The sequence below is a fragment of the Diabrotica virgifera genome, chromosome 7 (genome assembly GCF_917563875.1).
Source record: "Diabrotica virgifera virgifera chromosome 7, PGI_DIABVI_V3a".
Classification (NCBI taxonomy): Eukaryota; Metazoa; Arthropoda; class Insecta; order Coleoptera; family Chrysomelidae; genus Diabrotica; species Diabrotica virgifera.
The window spans coordinates 31,819,471-31,836,704 of NC_065449.1; the positions used below are offsets into that span (position 1 = coordinate 31,819,471).

A 17,234-nucleotide genomic window follows, 5' to 3' on the forward strand; every position below is an offset into this window, starting at 1 on the left:
AAAAAATTGAATTGAAAATTGAAACCTATGTAAAGATACAATACAGATAAAACCCTGCCTTTTTAATTATTTATATTAAAGGGGTTTTATAGATATTTTCAATGTCTATAACTTTTTATTTTAAATCGGGGTCATTCTTCTCTGCCCTCTTTCTAAATCTAAAGTCGTTTAAAATATTAATTAATGAGCACATAGGCGGCGCTGAATGAATTTTCCCTGAAAGCCTTTCGAAAGAAAAATGTACTTCAAAAATGTTTCAACTACTGGATATTATAAGGCGCTTTTCCGTCTAATAGCTAAAAATGTTTTACTAAATATTAGCTTTTTAAACAAATTATAAATATTTACCTAGAACTCTTATTTTTAAAAGAAAAAAGAATAATATACATAGGGGAAGGTGGTACACAGTGAGACGCGGTACAAAGTAAGACAATCAATTTAAATTCTTAAGTTTTCTTCCTTTAGCTTCGCCAATCTACTTAAGGAGGGATATTACATCCCAGATGTCGCTACTATTGTTATTTTTGCAATATGGTGTAAATGTGTTTAACTAAAACGTGTTTTCGATAGTATAAAGTTACATTTAAACCAATATTCAGAGGAGAGGAATATTTTGCTGAAACTATAAGCAGTTTTTGAGTGATCCCAGCTGAATATTGACGCATCAGGTGTTGTGAACAAGGTACGTTGTTGTTTAGAACATATAAGTTGTTGTACTTTTTCAAAATGGTAAATTTCAAAATAACGTCCAACAGTACACAGTGAGACAAGCATTACTGGTACACAGTAGGACTGTCTCACTGTGTACCACAAATGAGTACTAACACAATTACCTGAATATAATGATACCGTTTTTATTGCAGATGCCTAAAAAACTTAATGTTCCACGCAAAATTGGCAAGGCTTCTGCTGAACAGATGTCCAACGCTCTTAATGCTGTCATTGATGGAATATGTTCATTAAGACAAGCCGCACAATAATTTGATGTCAAATTTCAAACCCTTCAGAGATATATGTGCAGAAGAAAAGAAATAATCCTGAAAATTTACCAATCATTATGCAACCAAATTATTCGGTGAACAAAATTTTTACAGATGAACAGGAAGATATTATGTGTAACTACATTAAAACCTGCACTAATATGGCGTACGGCCTAACCACCATAGCTGTAAGACGCATCGCATTTGATGTAATAATTGAAGATACCAAAATCATGGACAGAACGTAGAATGGCCGGTATCGACTGGCTTCGTGCATTTATGAAAAGAAAAAAGTTGAGCATACGACAAACTGAGGCATGTAGCTTGGCACGCTTAACTTCTTTCAATCGACACAACGTTCAGCTGTTTTTGATAATCTTCAAAATATCCTATTTTAATTGAGAGTTCACGTATTTTTAATCTTGATGAGACTAGCACAAAAACTGTCCACGACCTTAAAAAAGTTGTGACTGAAAAAGGGATTAAGCAAGTAAATAACTGCATTAGTGGTGAACATGGTGTGCTCGTTACCACCTGTTGTATAATTTCCGCCCTTGGCACATACTGTCCATCAGTGATGGTGTTTCCACGTAAATTCTTTAAAGAGCATATGCTAAATGGAGCACCTCGTGGTAGGTAGTTTGGGACTAGCTAACCCTTCAGGTTTGATGACAGCAGAACTTTTTTAAAAGTATTAGAACGTTTTATCAAATACAGCAGCAGTTCCAAAGAAAATCCGTCGCTGCTAATATTTGATAACCAAGAGAGCCACGTCACAGTGGAAGTAACCGTGAAGGCTTGAGAAGCAGGTGTCCATATTTTGACGTTGCCCCCACATTATAGCAACAAACTCCAGCCCTTAGATGTGGCTGTCTTTGGGCCTTTCAAGGCATATTATAATGCTGCATGTGAGGCTTGGCTACTGAATCATCCAGGAACGCCTATCACAATATATAATATCGCTGAGTTGGTTGGTACAGCACACGATAAAGCTCTCGTACCTCAAAATATTCGGTCAGGCTTTAAAAAAACAGGAATATGTCCCTTCAATCCAAATATTTTTAGAGAAAGCGACTTTCTTGGATCGGCAGTGACAGATCGTCCTACGGAAATTGTAGAAGAGGAGTCCTTCAATAATGGCCTTCCAGCATCATCGGCTGTAAACTCTGTTCCTCTAGACCCATGTCCTGAAACACCCTCTAGAAATACCAAAGAAAATAAAAATTTCATTTCACCAGAGATATTGCAAGGATATCCTAAGGCCAAGGCAAGAAAAGTTAATAGGAAGTCGAGAGAGAAGAAGAAAAGTAGTATCGTCACAAGCACTCCTGAGAAAAATGCGCTCGAGCAAAACGGAACCAGTTGATTTCTTCGACAATGAAACATAAAGTTACCCGTGTTGTGAACATTGAGAGTTCTTCGGATGAAAGTGAACCAGCTTTTAATTTGGGAGATAGTGATGATAACGATGAGTCTTGGATAGGACCAGTGGATGATGAAGCATTTGACTGCAATCGTGACCCTGTAGAGGGTGATTATGTTTTAGTGAAATTCAAAGAAAAGCCCAAAAGTACATTTTACGTGGGACTTGTTGTATCGTGCAACATTTCAGAAGTAGAGGTCAATTTTATGCGCAAAACCAACAAAATAGGTGCCTCGTGTTTCGTATTTCCCACTGTTCCTGATATTGCTTTTGTGAAGAAAGAAGATGTCAGATTTGTTCTTCCAAATCCAACTCCATTTCGCAATAACAAGAGGCTGACAGCTTCTTACAATAAATTTGAAATAAATTTTGGTCAGCTAGACGTTCGCTAATTAGCCTTCATTTCAGATATCAGCTCTTATATTTTCTTGGGAAATATATAAGTATTTTACGAAGTTATATTGACTATTTTTTTATTTTTCTTATCGAACTATGGAATATATCATGTGTCTCACTGTGTACTAGTAACATGTCTCAATGTGTACCAGGGGTGGTACACACTGAGACATGTGCAAGGTTATTTTTAAAGTTACATAACTTTTTTGAATTAAAACTTTAGGCCTTTATATTTGTGGAAGTGATACACAAAATACCAAAAATCATTATGGCTGAAGCTGTCAGTTCTTATCGATGATTAAAACAATTAAATCGCCAATAATTCATTTTTTGTTTCACTGTGTACCACACCACCTTCCCCTAGGTTAAAGCAAGAATATCCAAGGATTTTCAATTACTTTAAGATCCATTGACCATTGTAACCTGAAAATTCTAAGGGTCAGAAGATGGAAGGAAGTTGTCAGGAATCGACAGGAGTGCCAACTTCTTTGCGAACAGACCAAGATTCGCAACGGATTGTCGAGTCACTTTATGATCACTGTGAACCAGAAGTAATGGATTCAAGAAGGTGAAGTGCGTAAGTAGAATCTGTTTTTCTATTATTGAAAGCCATTTGTGTTCTGCTATGCGTTCGTTAAAGGTCCTACCAGTTTGACCAATGTAACTTTGTGGGTATAGTATTTTTACTACAAAAGCGTTATTACGTAGGTCAAAATTTTTGACGTAAGAGAACTGTCAAAACATCAGAATGTGACTTTTCATTATTGCCGTGTTTATACTAAACATAGCAATAATGAAAAGTCACATTCTAATGTTTTGACAGTTCTCTTACGTCAAAAATTTTGACCTACGTAATAACGTTTTTGTAGTAAAAATACTATAGTCGCTACAGTATCAGTTTGTATACCCCACTGTGTAACTACTTTATCTAATACCGGACCAAACCAAATCCGATGGCAAACATAAAACCACAACGGTTCTTCTCGGAACCAACACTGACAATAGCGAGCATAATAATATTGAGGGTATCATACAGTCAAAAAAGACATTGTATCAAAAAAAACAGAACGCAGCAGGGCAAAAAAGCGGTAAACATTCTAAGCTCTCTACTATGGTCTAAAGATATAAGACAAAAAACGAAATTGACAATCTATCGTACCTTGGTAGAGCCTATTATGACTTATGGGGCAGAAGTTTGGCAGATCACGAAAAAAGATAGAAAAAGGATAGAAGTAGGTAGAAATGGACTATCTAAGGAGAGCGTGTCCCAGATAGCACAAGTAGGTACGTTTTATGGACATCCAATGGACGTACATCTGTGTACATTGGAACGTCCAATGGACGTCCCGCTAAGGTACAATGGACATCCGATGGCCGTCCAACGAACGTCCAGAGTTCACAAAATTGGACGTCCATAGAACGTCCTCTACAAACGTACAGTGTACGTTGTTGAAGCTTTTAGTGTACATCTTATGTACATTCAATGTACATCTGATGTACATTCAATGTACGTCTTATGGACATTTTTGTAGGGCACTTTTCAGAAAGCAATCTAGTGTCCATAATTTTTTGAATACATACATAGCAAAAAGCCTTTAGGTATAGGAAATAGTTCCTATAATACTAAACTTATACTTTAAAATATTACACAAAATACCTTTTTTATTTCTCTTTATTATAACTTTATTATGTATACTTTATTATAGGAACTTCATTAATGCACGATAAACAGCAAACACAAAGGTATCACAGGATGTATTATATTGTATGTAATAACTTAATAAAGACAAAATTCAGATAATGGCGCCCTATGAAGCATGCACATTAAAAGAGGTTTATTTCTGTTCTGTTCTGAGTGTTCTGTTTCCTTCCAAACATTATTTCTTAGAACTTAGAGTCAGTACGGTTGTAAATTGCAAGCGGGTTTGCCATTCTGTGAATTATCATAAATAAATCCTCCTTCAGTATTCCACAACAATTAACAGCGATAATCCCCTAAAAGTACCTGCCTAATACTACCTTTTACGACCGATAGCGTGAAGAGCGACAACGTTGTCAGGAAGATTCTTATTTAGTTTGGCGGGAAATTTAACAGTTACAAAATGCACATTTAAGATTTAAATTGGTAGTGTCTAATTATTGTAAGTTCTACAATTACCGATGCGCGATGTAGCTCCGTTATTCTGAAAAAGTTTACCATCGTTTTATCATCATTTAATATTATATAGGTTTAATTAAAATAATTATAGTGGTTCAGTGTTTTAATTCGATGATGAAAAAATATGTGACTACATTTATTAGAAGCTTCTTGTATTCTACTAATAATATTGCTTTAATTGAAACAAGAAGCTACATTTAATTACTGATAATAATAGTCGCGTTTTGTGTAAAATCTCCATGGACCACAAATGGATGTCCAATGTACGTTGAAATCAAACGTCCAATGGACGTCGCGTAATGGACGTACATAGTACGTCCAGTTTTGGTCCATGGACGTTTGGACTTTAAATGTACGTTATATGGAAGTCCATCGGACGTTCTGTGCTATATGGGGTGGTATATCCAAAAAAGATAACATCAGGAATAAAGATATTAGAAGGAGGACAAATACTGTATATATTCTAGTGTAGATGTAGATAGAATTGAAACGAGACAACTAGTGTGGTATGGTCACGTGAAACGAATGAATGAAGATAGATGGCCAAAGAAAGCTTTAAATTACATACTACAACAAAGAAGAAGAAGTAGGGTCAGTCAGGGTAATTGGAAACAGGGGTGATTGAAAACAGTACTCCCTACGGCTAGAAATGAAATATGGCAACAATATCATATACATAGAATTAAAATTCCATATTTGCTTATTCTGTGGAATGTTATTCAGTAGTTGTTTACAAGCCAAGTGAATGTCCATTCTGTGCAACTTAAATTGGATGTTTTTAAACACAAATCGATTTAGAAACAGTGCCAATATTTTACAAATTTCATCTCTCTGTATTAGTTAAGTATAGTGATTATATAATTTATAGCTAATGCAAGAATATTTAAATGGCCTAAAATGTTAATTTGAATGTTCTTTACTACAAGAAGTAAGTACAGTAAGTGTTCACAATTACCCCCTTCAATATTGAGCATTTGGTAAATGAAAACAACTAGGGGTAAATGGAAACCATCTGAGTTAAATGGAAATCAAATTTTTATGTTAAGGAAATTGTTTTATTACAAGTCTTGCCATTTTCAAAATGCTGAGCAAGTACATACAGAAGAGTGAACCAACGAAATACTCTTTGAATGAATTAGAAAATATGGTGGCAGACGTTAAAACAAAAAAAATAACATATAGGGAGGATGCTGCTTACTAAAGTATTCCACATTGCGTTATTTACAACCGCATAAAGGGTAGAAACATACAAACTGATAAGATGGAAGTGTGTCTACTGCATGGTCAGCAAAAAATGAAAACAGTATTGGTACGTACATGTTTAAAAGTCTGAGATTGTTGATGTTTACTTTTACCCCGTTTTTTAGTTTTTTTCTTAAAATTTCTGGGGTAAATGGAATCTTTGAATATCTTTTATTTTTTTGTGACTTTTATTACTAGTTTTTAAGACATTCTACTGTAGACTTATCGTATAATAGCCAAAAGCATTTATTTTATTATAATATAAAACACTATATTTTTAAATAAATTTCAAATGCTTAGATGTCATGATATTTCAAATAGTGTTTCCAATTACCCTGACTGACCTTAGAAGGCCTTCAGTTGCCTGGGAAGAAAATGTACGGCACATCATGAGAGATAGAGCCATCAAAGAAGACGAATGGATGGACAGAAAAAGATGGCGGTCGAAATGCGAGAAGCGGCAGAGGCTGTAGAAACCTCACTTATAGATAGATAGAGATCAAAATTCTGCAAAAACACGAAATGTGAGGTATTGTGCATCCAGGAAACCCATAGACACTGAAAGTGACTGAAAGATTCAGGTATGAAATTGATTGCAGAAATACCAGACGATAAGCATGGGACTGCGGTATTTGTGAGAACTCAAACCATAGTCTCATCTGTGGGAACAACGAACGTAAACGGTATAGAGACAACAACCATTGAGATCCTCGAGATAGCATTTCTCTATGCTGACGATCCCGCAATATGTGCTCAAGGAAATAATTTTAAAGAAGTGGAACAATGCCGGCGTACTTCCTACAGAATTACCTGGGACCTAATCCTTCTAAAACCCAAGTCTTTTGTGGGTATGTGTGAGGATGTCTTTTCTATTTATGTTGTGTAGGATGGGACACTGAATTGTATATCGTTGTGTCGGTATGGGTAGGTTTATGAAATACGTATAACACTAATGTTTATTTTCAAGTTTGATAATTTTGAAATCTAGGAAATTTATGGACTAATTCTGTTCTGTTTTTATTGTAAATTCATTGTAACTGTGGAGTATGAAGTTCATTCATGTAAGCTAAAATAATTGGTCAAATAGTCCAATTGCCTGTTAGTTTCTGTAAAGCATACCATTATATGGTCCACATATCTTCACCAATATAAAAACTGTTTGAATACCAGGCGTTCTGAAATATTTGTTTGTAGATGATGCATAAAAATATCTGATATTTAAAGGATTTATTGGAAATATTATTGGTGGATATACGTGGACGATATAGGTTCTGGTATGCTTTACAGGAATAAATAGGCAACTTGACCAATTATTAGCTTACATTATTTCACTTCATGTTCTTCTTGATGTCTTGCCTATCGGTGACGAATGTTAACGATTATCATGGCAATCTTTATTTTATCTTCAGCAACACGGAAAAGCTGCACAGATATTTTGTTGAACCAGGTTCTGAGGTTCTTTAACCAGGATGTTCTTCTTCTTCCTGGCACTCGTTTTATAAATATTTTTCCTTGCAGGATGGCTTGTAGGAGGGTATATCTGGATTAATTTCGCATAATCCATAGCCACATTGAAGTTATAATAGAAACATAACAGATATCAACTAAAATGTCAACTGATATAGCCAAACACATAAAAAGGACAGGAATAACACCAGCTACAGAAAAACAATAACTTACATGTGGTGATTGATTTATTGTGGTTGTCCAAAAACTTGAAAATCGCTCAAACTCATAGGAGATTTAACATACGTTAAATCTCGCAGAACACAAAAGGGTTTTCCATATTAGAAAAATAAAGCACATCAGCTTAAGAGGCTACAGTAGCGAGCAACAGGTAGCAGCAAACGCGTTCCAATATTGCGGCTCTAATTTTGAATATTTTGTCGAGATATTTGGCACACATATTCGTAATATAATAAAGAATGGCGGTACAGAGCCCAATTTTAGAAATATGTTAGTACGTGGAAATTACTCTATAACTAAATAAAATATTGAAAAAAGGAGCCTGTACCGCCATTAAGAAGAAAAAAATAATAAACTTTCTTCAAATAAACTTTTTTATCGCATGCCTAGATTTTGTGTAATCTTGGAACTACTAAAATTTTTTATTTCTAACAAGAAATCGAACATATTATAACTAAATAACTAATTAGGCAACATAGAGAAATTATCAGTGTCATTTTGACAAACCTGCGTCAGATTTTCTCTAATTTGCTCTGTCATCTTTATTGATCAGTCCAGTGCAGTAGTGTGTTAATTTAAGAATTCGTTATAGTTGTTTCATAGGAAAATAGTGTTTATTGATAGTTATTTATTATATTTTTGTTGTTGTTGTATAAGTTGTTGCCTGTTTGAAATAATAGATTGTTGTTAATTGTGTTTTAGTTCAGTTCTATGTAGGTAGGTAAGTATATTTTACGTAAAAACATTTCGAATTCTAATGCGAGTATAAAGATTTAGGAGGATATTTTATTTTTAACATATTAACAATAGTTTAACGAAATGGGAAAAGTTAATCAAACGACAAATAAAGCGAATAATTCCAAGAAAAAGTCCATTAAAAGCTGTGCCAAAATTATGAGAACATCGAAATTGGAGCCACCACAAATTTTAACAATGTAAGTACCTATGAGAAGTAATCTACTGTTGTCATACATAAAAAAAGTGTGAAAAGTTGTTTCCCATGAAAATGAAATTCGTAATAAATCTATGTTTAGGTACAGAAATCCTGACTACAGTACAAATGCCAATTTTTTTTAGGTAGATATTCATAGTCCTGTCGCCAAGGGGGTACAACGGCCTCCTTTATTCAGATGGTCTTACCCAAGATTTTTTATGTATCTTGACCCGTAGAACACGAATTTGTTGGGTAACAGTTGATCCGGATGTCGATAAGATTGTTATAAACAAAGAACTTGAGGAATTACATAAGAGCGATTTCTCGCAAAACAAAACATTTTTTTTTGTATTTTTTGGGTCATTCTAAGCAAAAACTGTTCTGACAAGTTTTTTCGTAGGATGCATAGTTTTCGAGATAAACGCGGTTGAACTTAAAATCGAAAAATTGCAATTTTTGAACCCGAAAAAATTTATTTTTGCTAAAGGTGATACAGTAGCGATCAACAGGTAGCAAAAACGCGTTTCAAGATTGCGGCTGTAATTTTGAATATTTTTTCGAGATATTTGGCACACGTATTCGTAATAAAATAAAGAATGGCGGTACAGGGCCCAATTTGAAAAATATATTAATATGTGGAAATTACTCTGTAATTAAATACAATATTAAAAAAACGAGCCTGTACCGCCATTAAGAAGAACAAAAAAATACAATTTCTTCAAATAAACTTTTTTATCCGATGCCTAGATTTTGTGTAATTTTGCAACTACTAAAATTTTTTATTTCATTAGTAGTTTAAAGAAAGTGTATTTTTATAAAAAGTGCAGGAGCTAACAATGCCGAGGAAGATCTATCAGGCTGCATCTTACTTCCCGCCTGTCCAGCACGGTAAAATTCCAACAAAGCTTAGTTCCGAATACTCAGATTACGAGTAGAACTAATCAAAATAATAAATAATCATTCCATGAAGTACGACTTAACCTGGTAGATTTCCCTCGGCCTTCTTAGCTCCGGCAATTCGTTGGCTTGCAAATTTTAGAAGCCACAAGCCACGATTGGTTTAACCAGAAGACTAGTTCTAAGTTTTATTTTATTTTTGATATTGTTAATATTAGAAGTAAAACTTTCGTTCGTCTTTAGCAGATACCGCCACGGCATTCATGCCATCATTTCGTTGTGAACCGATAACGGTAGCCCGAATTTTAGTAGTTCAAAGAGAATGAAATATGCACCTCTGATGGGACCCTAAGAAGGGTTAAAGGGTGTTCTAGAGTGCCTTTGGCGCTCTATGAACTAAATAAAATAAGACTGCTCTCGTTTTGCTTCACAAGGAAATTATTATTTATTATTATTTTTTTGTACAAATACCTATGTTAACATAAAATTTTCACCCATTTGGGTTTATTTTTATAAATATTTATTTACTAATAACAAAATTGTTTTCGGTTACTTCCATTTAGCGCGCCTATGAGTTAAATTGTCAATAATATTAATCTTACATAATGTCAAAGATTACCAATGTTGCCAAAGTTTATGATACTATCTCCCGAAGTTATATTTTATTGCTACCTGTTGATCGCTACTGTTTACTCTTAAGAGTAAACAGTAGCGATCAACAGGTAGCAACAAAATATAATTTCGGGAGATAGTATCATAAACTTTGGCAACAGTGGTAATCTTTGACATTATCTAAGATTAATATTTTGACAATATCATAGTCGCGCTAAATGGAAGTAATAGAAAACGATTTTATTATTAATAAATAGATATTTATAAAAATAAACCAAAATGGGTAAAAATTTTATGTTAAGATAGGTATTTAGAAAGGTATTTGCATGAAATATCTAATAATAAAACAATAATAAATATAATCATTTTTTGTTGTGAAGCTAAACAAATTTCGATTTTTGCATAATTTTGGCACGGTTTTTAATGGACTTTTTCTTGGAAGGTTTCACTTTATTTTTCGTTTGATTTACTTTTTTCATTTTGTTAAACTATTGATAATATTTTTAGAATAAAAATTCTTCCTAAAACTTTATATACTCGCATTAGAATTCGAAATATTTTTACGTAAAATATATTACCTACCTACATATAACTAAGGCCCGGTCTTTTCACCTCCGGATAAAAGTTATTCGGAGGTTTATTTGACATATTTACATGTAATCTGCCGGATAAACTTCCTAATAAATATTTATTCGGAGGTGAAAAGACCGGGCCTAAAACGCACAATTAACAACAATCTATTCTTTCAAAGAGGCCAACAACTTATACAACAACAAATATATTATAATAAATTAACTATCAATAAACACTACTTTCCTATGAAACAACAATAACGAATTATTAAATGAACACACTACTGCACTGAACAGGAAGAGATATCGATAAAGATGACAGAACAGATTAGAGAAAATCTGATGCAGGTTTGTCAAAATGACAGTGATAATTTCTCTATGTTGCCTAATTAGTTATTTAGTTATAATATGTTCGATTTCTTGTTAGAAATAAAAAATTTTAGTATTATTACACAATATCTAGGCATGGGATAAAAAAGTATATTTGAAGAAAGTTTATTATTTTTTTCTTCTTAATGGTGGTACAGGCTCCTTTTTTCACTATTTTATTTAGTTATAGAGTAATTTCCACGTATTTACTAACATATTTCTGAAATTGGGCTCTGTACCGCCATTCTTTATTATATTACGAATATGTGTGCCAAATATCTCGACAAAATATTCAAAATTAGAGCCGCAATCTTGGAACGCGTTTGTTGCTACCTGTTGATCGCTACTGTAGCCTCTTAAAGAATGGGGCTACACGTTAAATCATGAACGTAAGAAGCAGAATAGTAGAAGATATTGGTATAAAACAATTTAGATGGTTGTAAATTACAAAAAAATGTTTGAAGAACCACTACTGAAACTTATGACTATAGTTAATCATTACATAATGTGAACACAAAGCTTCCTTCCTTTTGTGTATAGAGACATAAGACATGTTAGTACTACTTTAGAGGAAAAGTAATATTTTTCTTTGAATATTTTGCAATCCTATCAGATGGCTTTAAATCCTGACTTCAGAAGATGAAAATTCCAGTTGAAGTACAAGTTGTGTGTTAATTTAATTAGCTTTATTGCTGAACTAAAATCGATGAACTATTCCATCATATACATTGTTTAAATCCTCTATAAATGATAAAGTTACCCGCTCCTGACTAACAAGCATGTGTACTTGCTATTTCATAATTAAATTTGATACTGCGATTGCGCAACATCTGACAGGTTTCTCCTGCTTTTTATGGCGACGCCCCCTCAAAAATAGTTGTCGAGTTTGATAAGCGTCGGGAGGTAGCTTAGCGTGTGGTGAAAAATAAAATAATGTTCTAAGCCTACTAGGCGAAAATACTGTAAAATAAAATTATTTCTAAGCAATAGTTAATTTCAATAACAGGTAAGCATACGTTTTCAATTTTACAAGATATCAATTGGGTAATGAACCAAGTGTATTTTTACACTAAGTAGGTATGATATAAAAATCAATGATTTTATAAATAATGTTATTAAACACAAATAATCCTGTTGACATATTGCCAAGATAAAAATAGCGTATCTCGTATCTTTTATACGATTTCCTCGATTTTTGAAATTAATCACATCCTCGGTTTTAGTTACACCTTGAATGACATCATTTAGTATTCTATTGACTCAACTATAAATTTAAATTATTGTATAATATCTAAAGAATTCCGGTTTTTAGGTTAAAATGGCGGATCCAGGTTTTCCAGGAAAGACTGCTACCACAACTACAGTACATACAAACAGTACTACTACAGTTCAAACCAATGTGCGGTTTGATCCATTCTATATTAGAACCATACCTGGAATACTAAAATGTGTTCAAGTGGTAAGTTCTTTAAAGCATGGTCTTTATGCAGAATGCACTATTGCACAATTTTTCAAATCAAAATTTGGTTTTCTTTACTATATAGGTATCATGGATGTGGGGGTTGAATCATTTTAAAAAACAATTTATAGCAGCTACAGTTTTGCATTTAATTTGCATGTCTATGAACCTGGGAATGGACAAACTTATTCCTCAATATTATCAAACTATATTTGATTATTCTATTTTTGAAATCCTATCAAAGTAGGCCCTGCCAAAGAGACAACTTGTATGTTGATTCACATCTGAATCCTATCATAACAAACAGTAATGGCATGACACTCTGCAACCTTGATGGAATCATGCATTTTTCTCCTCGCCAGGGCTGCTTTATCCATTAGGCAATATAGGCAGTTGCCTAGGGCTGCAAATTATGAGAGGGCGGCAAAAATACTGTATAAAAAATATTTGTATATAAAAATTGAAATCGAATAACATTTAAGTACATAGTACATCCATCAATGGAATATAAGTGGGCATTCATTTCTAGAAAACAAATTGCACTTTCTTAACACTATTCATTCAAAAAGGATAGAAGTTGTAAATTTAGGGATTATTGGGCCGTCGTGCGTCGGCAGCACCGCAAAGGCAGTGGGCGTACTGTTCTATAATTTTTTTAAACTCAATCCTTTTGGGTTATTCATGGTTGAAAATTTGCCATTTTCATTGAAAAATGTCGCCTTTTCGGACAGTTTTATGCGAATACCTTAAAAATTATGCATCTAACGAAAAAAACTATATAAAACATTTTTGTAGCTTATGAAAAATCAAAGAGATTCGTTCATTCATAAGTCTTCTAGTGATAACATAAAAAGAGATATGGTAGGTGAAAAGATATTTTTTTGTGCATGCTCAAATCAGTGTGTTCAACTTAATAATAGAGAATTGGTCGATTTTAAGGGTATAATGCTATCAATATCTTTTGTAATTACTGCCTAAAAAGACCTTTAAAACGACCGCAATATTAAATTTCGATTACATTCAAACTAATACAAACAAAGAGAGTAGTTCATTCATAAGTCTTCTAGTGATAACATAAAAAGAGATATGGTAGGTGAAAAGACATTTTTTGTGCATGCTCAAATCGGTGTGTTCAACTTAATAATAGAGAAATGGTCGATTTTAAGGGTATAATGCTATAAATATCTTTTGTAATTACTGCATGAAAAGACCTTTAAGACGACCGCAATGTTAAATTTCGATTACATTCAAACTAAGCGAGATATAGTGCAACAAAAAAGGATAACTAATTTATTTTAAGATAAAATGTGAAGTATGTATATTTTAACCCCTCATCCACCAGATTTAAATGCATCGTTTTACTTCTACAGTACCTTTTACTATAGTGTTATTTCTATGTTCAACAAGTTAGACGGGTTTAAAATGTATGGTTTTTGAAAAAAATAAGATCAAATTTTAGAGAGCATTTTTAAATTTTTTTAAAAATCTTCCTTTTTCTCCATGTAACTCGAAAATGATAATAAGACACAGTACTGAAAGAAAAATAACATTGTTATCTAAAAGAAAACCTACATTTTTGTAAGGTATCTTTTTACGTATCTCTTATCACTTTCGAATTACATGGAGAAAAAGGAAGATTTTTTAAGGAAATTTAAAAATGTGCTCTATAATTTGATCTTACTCTTTTCAAAAACCATTCATTTTAAACCCGCCCAACTTTTTGAATACATAAATAATACTATAGTAGTAGGTATTGTAGAAGGAAAACGATGCATTTAAATTCTGGTGGATGAGGCGTTAAATATACTTTTTTTATATTTATATATATTATTTCTTATTTTATACGAATTTTTCCTTAAAATACATTAGTCATAAGTTTTTTTGCACCATATCTCGCTTAGTTTGAATGTAACCGACATTTAACAGTTCTCGTTTTAAAGGCTTTTTCAAGCTCTACCCACTACAAAATGTATTCGTACCATTATACCCCTAAAATCGACCATTTCTCTGTTATTTTAAGTTGAATACACCGATTTGAGCATGCACAAAAAAAATCTTTTTCCACCTACCATCTCTTTTTTTATTAAACCTAGAAGATTTATGAAAAAATAAATCTCTCTGATTTTTCATAAACTACAAAAATGTTTTATATGGTTTTTTTCGTTAGATGCACAATTTTTATGGTATTCTCAAAAAACAGTCTCCGAAAAGTGTCATTTTTCAATGAAAATGGCAACTTTTTAACCACGAATAACTCAAAAAGTATTGAGTTTTCAAAAAAATTTATAAAACAGTTTTTGCTTAGAATTATGTTCTCTGGTCACTTCCAGTGTAAGTTTGATAAAAAAATTTCCACCCACGAGAACGGGTGGGAACCACCCCTAAGTTAAAAGCGCCATAGGATATAGGGTAGACTTTGTTTCTTGAGCTATTCCCTACTTACAGTGAAAATATCAAGTAAATTGATGCAGTAGGATGGAATTCGAAGCCAAATACCCTCACTGACTGCACTAATAGATACCTACATCATTCATACATGAATGCATTCACTTAAAGGGTCATTTGGATACCACAATAAAATCACCAATCACCAATAATTGACATATCTAAATATTTAAAGAAGAGTGGATTGAAAGATATATTCCCTAATTTTGATATTGCTTTGCGCATTTATTTGTGCCCCCCAGTTGCCAACCAATGTGTCCGATGAAAGGTCATTTTCGAAAATGTCAAGAATTGAAAATAGTCATGAAAATAAATTCCGATCAAGTATGACGCAAGCACTTCTTAACAATTTGTCGATTTTGCCCATAGAAAGTGATGTAACAAAGGCGATAAATTATGATGACATTATAGATAATTTTTCCAAAGAAAAATCAAGAAAGAAATCTGTGTGATCGAACTGGAACGACAGTTTTTATGTATTCTTATTTAAATAAAAAAATCTGCTTGCAATTTTTTTTTCGAAAAAATGGTACATGCTTGAAGGGCGGCTACTAGAGAATTGCCTAGGGCGTCACTTGACCTAAACGAGGCCCTGCTCCTCGCAAACAGATTGGGGCAAAAAGTTGCAGAACTCACTGGGCTTCTGCATACTTTCAATCTAAGTAGTTTAAAGGTTAAACTAGCAACTCAAGTGTGTAGTAGCACAGTTGCTGCTAATTTAACATTGTACATTCGTTTTAATGCAGAAAAGTTGGTGCAAAAGACGACCCACTGTAACACATACAACGTTGTTACACCGAAAGTTGAAGGTTGACTAATTTTCAAACTACCAAAACAGGCAAAATTAAGTCTGATAACATTCCCCACAGTCAGCAGTACATTCTTTCGCACATTTAGAATGTTGTTCCATGGAAAACCCACATATATGAAAATATTAGCGGTTACAACGTTGTTCCAGCATAGCATTCAATTATTGTTCAGAAATCATTTCTTTGTTTCATTTTTCAATGTGTATGCGTGTGCTTTATTCTTTTATTTTTTTAATTTTTGGTATTGTTTTAATAAATCGTTTACTTTAAACAGTAAAACCTCCGTTAACTGAAATAATTGGGTGGAGGCCGTTCCAGATAACAAGAATTTTGGTTCAAATTAAAAATAACATTGTTTTTTGTATTCTTCTTTTATCAAATTACATAGTATTGGAGAGATATAGCTGCAAAACATTGTTGTCAAAGCGAAAAACAAAAGAAAATAGAAGATTTCTTTAAAAAAACACTCAAAGCATGTTCATTTTCCTTAATTTTATTGCTTTTTTTTAATTTACTTTTTATTGACAAAATTATTGAAACTGACAGCCATTTGTGTTAAACGATGTTTCAGTTAACGGAGGTTTTACTGTATACTGATAATTTTGTATGAGGCTATGTAAAAGAAGCTACATATAGAATGGTGAAGTGATGCACCACTTCATTCTGTGTGCCCCTAAAAAAATGATATGAATATCATTCTTCCCTCCTAATTGTATCTAGACATCTTATCAAAATCAGAAAATTATATGTTTCATAAAACTAAATCAACTCATCAAAGATCAATATTTACATTAATAATCGGTTCATATTTCACTTAAATCACTTATCATAATATTATCATTCATAATAAAATCTGTATTATATCATTAAAATTCACACATGTAGTGAGACAGATAGTTCGTGTATAAATTTTATTAGATTGAGTGGTTATTGTTTTTAATTTTATTATAATTAACTGCATCAAGTACTAAGGTCATTAGTAGGATCGAGAGGTTGAAATGGCTGGCAGTTCTAGTAATTCTAGTAACTCCTGCATGACTTTAAATTAGGAATGTTGAAGTTGCCATTCTTAATGTGAAACACTGGTATAGTCGGTTCGCTAAACTCATGACACAACTTTCTAGTCATTTTAGTAATTAATTTTGCCAGTTTGGTAAAATTGGCAAAAAAATATTTACTAAATAGTTAGTAATTTTGCCAATTTTGGTAAAATTGACCAAAAACAAAAAAAATAGCTACTAAAATCACTAGC

General features: G+C 32.8%; 1 protein-coding gene across 11 annotated transcripts in view; it reads left to right on the forward strand.

The window, feature by feature from the left end:
- The first annotated feature begins 12,122 nt into the window (after positions 1-12,122).
- The window catches only part of LOC126887881 (CKLF-like MARVEL transmembrane domain-containing protein 4), a 75,807-nt gene continuing 70,695 nt past the window's right edge, over positions 12,123-17,234 (forward strand). For all 11 annotated transcript variants that reach the window (XR_007699261.1, XR_007699259.1, XR_007699258.1 and 8 more), the window contains exons 1-2: positions 12,123-12,275; positions 12,582-12,728. Coding sequence is in view for 1 of the 11 variants with exons in the window: in XM_050655777.1 (XP_050511734.1) it covers positions 12,588-12,728 (141 nt within the window). In the remaining 10 variants the exon portion in view is untranslated. The remainder of the gene's footprint in view (positions 12,276-12,581; positions 12,729-17,234) is intronic.